The sequence below is a fragment of the Aspergillus aculeatus genome (assembly GCF_001890905.1).
Source record: "Aspergillus aculeatus ATCC 16872 unplaced genomic scaffold ASPACscaffold_20, whole genome shotgun sequence".
Taxonomy (NCBI): Eukaryota; Fungi; Ascomycota; class Eurotiomycetes; order Eurotiales; family Aspergillaceae; genus Aspergillus; species Aspergillus aculeatus.
In genome coordinates this window covers 335,757-341,927 of record NW_017962995.1, presented here as the reverse complement: position 1 = coordinate 341,927, position 6,171 = coordinate 335,757, and the positions used below count along the sequence as shown (strand labels likewise).

Here is a 6,171-nt window from a genome sequence, read left to right as displayed (position 1 = left end):
GAGAGAGAGAGAGAGAGTGTGTGTGTGTGTGTGTGTGTGTGTGTGTGTGTGTTGTTGTTGTGTGTTCTTGGAAAGAAGAAACGATGCACCGCATCACCGTAGCGTTTCCCCAATCCGAACACCTCTCGGGAGAAAGTAGGACGTACCGCGATCTCGAAATCCACCATCTTCTCCGCGAACGTCGACATCTCATTGTTGAAGCAGAACCGGTACTCGCCAATGCTCTGGGCCGTGAACACAAAGTCGCCTTGGCGTTCCTTGGTCCCCTCTAGGATCACCTTGTCGCCGGGCCCGATGACGGAGTAATCGACATCGAAGGAGCCGCCGGATTGGACCTATCCCCAACATCACACTATTAGTACACGCTTCTAACCCTGACTGAAGGGGGGAAAGCTCACCGCAAAGTAGAAAGCGAGCTTGACGTTCTTCTGGTCAACATAGCTGTGGAAACAGGCCTTCTCGTTGGCCTCGAGGCGGTAGGTCAGCGCGGTGGCGGCCACCGAGGAGATCAAGGTGGCCCACAGGCCGAAAACGAGAGCTGCGAAGCGCATGGTGAAAGCAGAGGAGAAAGTGTCGAGTTCTGTCGCGGGGAGACCGACGGAACGAAGACACGACGACAGACAACAGACAACAGACGGAGGAAGTTCTGGCCAGCTGTGACTTTGGCCCGCGTGCATGTTTGTTGTGTTTGCACCCCTCACCGCGCCCGCCCCCTTAGACTAGCCCTCCCAGCCGCGGGTGGACCCTTAACCTAATTCATACTATACCTCAACATACCTCAACTGGTTAGTTACCTGCAACTACTACAGTACACACCTCGAATGTTGAATGCATACAATTGTCAATTAAGTCATACATAACTCATCTCCCACGAAAGAGCCACCAGGCAGTGGCTGCTATAACTGCTAGGCTCGTTCCCTACAAAACACTAGTTGTAGACAACAAGACCGCCACCGCACATCCAGTCCGTAGCATATAACATAAAGAGTTACTACTCTCTTCGCAAACAGGTCTGCTGGTCAGGCATCTGATCGTAAGTCTGTCCAGCAATATCGGGCGAATACAAACATAACCGTCAAAACAAGCCCTATATCTATCGAATGAAGAATGACTCGCTCCGGCTCCAAAAGCTGCGGTTCTTATTTACATGGTCAAGACCTAGAAGGTCGTCCGAGTCGCTGATGATGTCGGAAAGGATATCATCTGCAGGTACTCGTTAGCCATCGCCCTCCGTGATCCAGAAAACTATCACTCACCGTCTTCAAGGTATTGTACTTTGGTGTACATGTTTTGAGGCACAGCAAACTTGATTTTCTCAAACTGCTTGCCCTTGATCCCCGTTCGTTTCGATAGGCGTTCCTTGGTCTGCTTGAAAATTTCGCCCTGAAAGGTGTGAGCACGTGGGAGTCGCAGAGACAGAGTCAAACTTACAGGCTTCATGACAAACTTGAAGGGCACACCATGCGGTCGGCTGACGTCACGATCGAAGTTGAACACATTAATCGTCCGCTCACCCTCTTGCATGCCGAGCTCCTCTTCGGGGTATTTCTCGGCATAGAGCGTCACGAATTCGTTGATGCCCGCAATCTTTGAGTCTGGCTGGAACTCCCGGTAGATCTTGCCGCCATGGGACTCATATACCCGGATGTCTGCATTGTCTTCCAGGTTGGCCTTCTTCTGCACACCGGCAATGACGTCGGCAATGGTACCATCCCGGGGAACAAGGACCTCCACAACTTGCTGTTCAAACGGTTAGCAATCGTCTTGACATTCAACCAACTCGTTCAGACGTACCTCTTTCGTGATACCTTCCGGAAGCCACGTGACCTTGAGACAAGTCTTCGACTCGTAATCGCTCAGGCTTGTTTCCAGCACCTCGTAATACAGGGCATCCTGGCGATGCATGCTGTAGCCATAAGTGGACATTTGCCCACTCAGGATGTGGTAGAGAGTTTGGTTGTTCTGGTTAGGGTTCCGCTTGATGAACTGTTTGGGCTTGCCGGTACTGGCGAGGACCGGCGCAAAGCGGATGTGTGTGGGCTCCACATTCAGATGCTCGCCAACCTTCTTCGAAAACTGATCATAAGTCATCTTCCGACTCAGAGTGAGGTTGAACTCTTCGCCCTCCTCCGCCTTGAGCGGAGCAAAAGTAACGGTGATCTTGTTCAGTAGGTAGTCGTAAAACTGCTTCGCATCGGTGTACAGGGCGGTCGCCGGCAATTCAGACTCCTTGATCTGTTTCTGGAAGGTGATAATGTCACCATCCTGAATCTCAGACTGCTGGAAGGTTTGCTTCGGCTTCATGACATCAATCATATTGTGCTTGATCTCCTCGTATAGCATGAATTCAGTGCCGGCGGGCCAGCCCATGCGTTCGAGAATGACAGGAGCAAGCTCGCTCACTTTTTGCGTCTTGCGGACATAAACGGGACCCACGCCGGTGAGGGTTTGCGAAGGAGCATCGAAGTGCTTGAGGAAGACCAGTATCGATTCTTTGACATCAGGCCAAGCCACGGTTCCGTCGGCCGATGGCTTGCCAACCTCCATGTACACCTTGAAGGCATTCCCCTTGGTGCTGAAACGGTTGTAGGCGTCCTCAAGAGTCATTCTGGGATCCGGGATGACTTGGTCAGGGCGGGTGGTCTTGTTCTGGCGGTTCACCATGACCCAGAAGCGGATGTGGCTAGGATTGAGGCCCCTCTCTTCGGCAAGCTGCTCTGCAAATTCACCGACCTTCTGGGCCCGTAGTACCTTGTACTGCGTCGGGACGGCAGGATCGCTGGCGGGCAAGTCATTGCTGGTCAAATCAAATCCGTGATGAGACTGGAAAGATTCCTGCGTCAAGACCCCGACGTTGATGTACAAGTGGGCCTCCTCCCGCTCTTTCTTGCGACGAAGTTGCTCGGCCCGGTCCTCTACGAGACGCTTTTCTGTCGCGATGTTAGTGAGGCAATTGCCCAGGGCCGTTGATCGACGTACCGATATGAGAAGGAACATCCTCCTTGGTGATGGGCACAAGCACATCGTCCAGTCTGGTCTTACGGATGTAGACCAGCATGTAGGCGTTCATCGAGCGTTTCGTAGACAAGCCGCGAGTGTATGGTTGTCGGACTCCGGCCGCTCCGTTAGTCAGCTCATATTCGCCTCCGTAATTCTCCTCAAGCACCTCCTTGTCCGTGGCCCGCGTCACGCGGTCATCGTCGAATTTGTACCAGAATCCGTCCTTGGTCGGTTTCAGGAAAGCATAATAGTGGCCGGCATTGAGATCACCGCTGTGAACCAGCACACCGTGCAGCTCGTAGATCCAGGGCTCGGATTTGTCGGCATCGTTTGAAAGGTAGGGGGTGGCATCAAACTCCATAGGAAAGGCGTGACGGTCGTTAATCTTCATCATAGCATCGCGGTTGATGTCGTACTCGAAGCGCTTCAGATGAAGGTGCAAGACCGGGGGGAAGCTCTCGAAGATGACACCCTTCTTGGCATCCTGTAGACCATACGGCTGACCCGCATCGTACTTGTTCTCCCCTTCGAGGGTCTCGACCTGGATGTAGTCTTTGAAACTGTCATCGAGCGTCTTGTTGCCGCGGACGTTCAGCTGGATATCCCAGAAATCCTCCACACGCGACGACTCGTAGTCAACGTCGATACAGGAGATGTAGGTCTTGGTTTTGCCCACGAAGAGTTCGGGTAGCGCCTTCTCGGCCGGGGTGCCTTTCATCTTCTCCTCCAGTCTCTCCATGAGCTTCCGCGACAATTCCTGGACATCCTGCTGCTCGAAGATCTGCCTCGATTCCCATCCAAAAGATGCGGTCAGCTCCGTGGTGGACACCGAAGTCTCGCTGGTTTGGAGGTTGAAAAACAACCTCTGAAGCGTCCAAGCGCTATTGTCGCGCGAGGCTTCCGCCTCGGTTGGGATCTGGTAAACGGCCTTCCAAGCGGTCAGTCCGAAGCGGTGGCAACAACAAGCGGCGAGGACAGCGTACCTTGCGGAAACGGTTGGTGAAATACAGAGACTGCAGAAGCGAATTGAGGTAGCATGTAGCACCTTGATTCTTCAGACCCACCAGGCCGGTCTCCTTCTTCGAGTCGTAACTAGACACGGGGTTAGCGATGCGACTTCAGCAACTCGCCTTCGAACTGCATACTTCTGGAAGTTGTGCCATAAGACACCCGTCGGGTCCTTAACCACGCGCACGTAGGCTGTAATCTTGGCTTCGTCGTTCTGCACGAGGGGCACGCCACGGCCTTCCCACGGTCGGCTGAACAGCCGGTGCAGTTCGCAGAATCTGGTGAAGCCCCAATCTCCCTCCTCCGCATGGAATCGATGGGTCGCGACTATATCCCAATTAGTCCGAGAGAGCGAGCTCGTTGAGGAGGCAGAAGCGGCGTACCGTGATGAACGTAAATGGAGGGATCGTTCACATTCGACAGGACGAGGGCAAACTGCACACAGGCGTACCAGTTGGCCGGCGGTTCGCCGTCCCAAGCATGCTCCAGGTAAAAGGAGGCATGCTCCACATGGTTTCCGTAGGGGAAGAACAGGATTCGCCTGTGGACAACAGCAAGTCAGAGTCGCTCTCGAGGGCGGTGATATTCCAACCAAGGGATCCGTCGGGGCACCCACCAAGGGAAGCCCGCGCACTGGAAGACCGGGCCGTGCTCCTTCTTCTTCAACTTCCGCCAATCCTGGATATGCCATGTGTGATAGGTCTCATCTTCGGTTTCCAGATCCGGATCTTTCGGGAAAATCCGAGCCATCATTGCTGCATCTGGTGCGGAGAAAGGATCAGTTTCTCGGACGTGGAGGGGAGGGCTGCAGTTGTGCGGCGGCGAGCCGTCCCACGGCGGGGACTTTTGGGAAGTCGGGCCAGGTCCATCGCAAGACGGCAGGATGCGCACAACAACGATGGGAAGGTGTTATATGGGCCTTACGGTCATCTGCGGAGGGCTCCGACTCCGGTTCGTCCGATCCGGAGCGGGAGACGACGACATCGTCGGTTCGATCTTGGTGATACTGCTCATATTCGTCGACGAGCATATCACCGTCGGCGGCCTGGAGACGTCGGGGAAAAGGTACAGGATCAGTACCAGTGGTTTTGCGGGGGAGAGATGGGATGGAACGGTGGCCAAGTCCTCCGCGAAAAGTGGTTGTGAGGCGAGGGTGATTTGAGACCAGAACTTACGTTGTCCATGTGAGGTAAAAAGTGCGATCCACGCACTGAGATAGCGGGTCACTCGTTCGCGCGGGCGATTATAAGGGAAGGAGATAACCCGTTGGGGTAAGGCAGGGGAGAATGGGGGAAGTGAGCAGTGAATAAAGGAAATTGAAGAAATTGGGGGGGAGGTCGGAAATCGGGCGAGCCAGTCCACAACTGGGGGTGAAGAATGAATGAATAAAGATTGACCGGGAAGTGAGAGGAGGAAGAGGAAGAAGCAGAAACAGAAGCTGATCCGTCTGGGCTGGAGCCGACTTGGAGGCAGTCCACAGGCAGTCCACAGGCAGTTGGATTTGAAGCTAGTGGCGGAGTTGCCAAAACCCAATAATAACGGCCATGCGGGACACTGCACCAGCTCTTTCTTATTAAGATGATCTTCTCTTTTTTTTTGGTCTTTCGACTGGGTTCGCAGATGAATCAAGTGAGTGTGGGAGTGTGGGAGTGTGTGTGGTTCGATGGACACTGGACACCCTACTCCGTAGTCACTGTAGTAGCAATTACAGAGATCTTTTACGGTCGCAGGCAGGCGCCAATTTCCTTGCTTGCTACTTAATCAATGTTTGTTCTCTTCGTTCCATTCTAGTGTATGTTTCACTGGACTTTTGGTGCTAGAGATGCATAATGACGATGTCTCAGCAGCCGGGTTTACTTAATCTTTCATAGTAGGCGGCAAGGCAAACAGTAGGTACTAGGTAGCAGTGATGGGACAATCCTCAACCGGTCTCTTCATCGTATCTTTCACTCACTTTCTTTTCTTCCTGCTGCTATTATTGCATTCCGTAGACCTACCAAGGAGAATCACTCATAGTTCGACGAGACAACGTGGTCAAAATTAGGGGAGAATGGGAGAATCGGCTAGACGAGCGAGCCACATACCGAACCGTGATATCACCGCCTTTTCTGCAATGCTGAGTAGTTCAGATCCGAGGCAGGCTGCAAGGTTGATGTATAGATG

The 6,171-nt window shown here is 53.3% G+C and overlaps 2 protein-coding genes across 2 annotated transcripts in view; both read right to left on the bottom strand.

Moving 5' to 3' along the window:
- ASPACDRAFT_81935 (emp24/gp25L/p24 family protein) overlaps positions 1–604 on the bottom strand; it is a 2,119-nt gene extending 1,515 nt beyond the window's left edge. Inside the window, exons 1-2 of the mRNA XM_020205984.1 lie at positions 399–604; positions 147–335 (exon numbers count right to left, since the gene is read on the bottom strand). Of these exons, the coding sequence (XP_020051796.1) occupies positions 147–335; positions 399–551 (342 nt within the window). The 5' untranslated portion in view covers positions 552–604. The remainder of the gene's footprint in view (positions 1–146; positions 336–398) is intronic.
- Positions 605–826: 222 nt separating this feature from the next.
- Positions 827–5,305, bottom strand: ASPACDRAFT_81934 (ubiquitin-specific protease UBP15). The gene is made up of 11 exons (XM_020205983.1): positions 5,184–5,305; positions 4,933–5,053; positions 4,625–4,769; positions 4,392–4,549; positions 4,146–4,335; positions 3,984–4,092; positions 2,980–3,928; positions 1,795–2,930; positions 1,432–1,740; positions 1,257–1,383; positions 827–1,203 (listed from the first exon to the last, which is right to left on the bottom strand). The coding sequence occupies exons 1-11, from the start codon at positions 5,190–5,192 to the stop codon at positions 1,094–1,096; spliced, it is 3,363 nt and encodes a 1,120-aa protein (XP_020051795.1). The 5' UTR covers positions 5,193–5,305; the 3' UTR covers positions 827–1,093.
- Positions 5,306–6,171: the final 866 nt, after the last annotated feature.

Excerpts from the sequence above, each read along its gene's own strand:
- ASPACDRAFT_81934 (XM_020205983.1), bottom strand. Across the intron at positions 1,741-1,794 it reads CGGAAGGTATCACGAAAGAG|CAAGTTGTGGAGGTCCTTGT; the intron begins GTACGTCTGAAC and ends CCGTTTGAACAG. Across the intron at positions 1,204-1,256 it reads AGTACAATACCTTGAAGACG|ATGATATCCTTTCCGACATC; the intron begins GTGAGTGATAGT and ends GAGTACCTGCAG.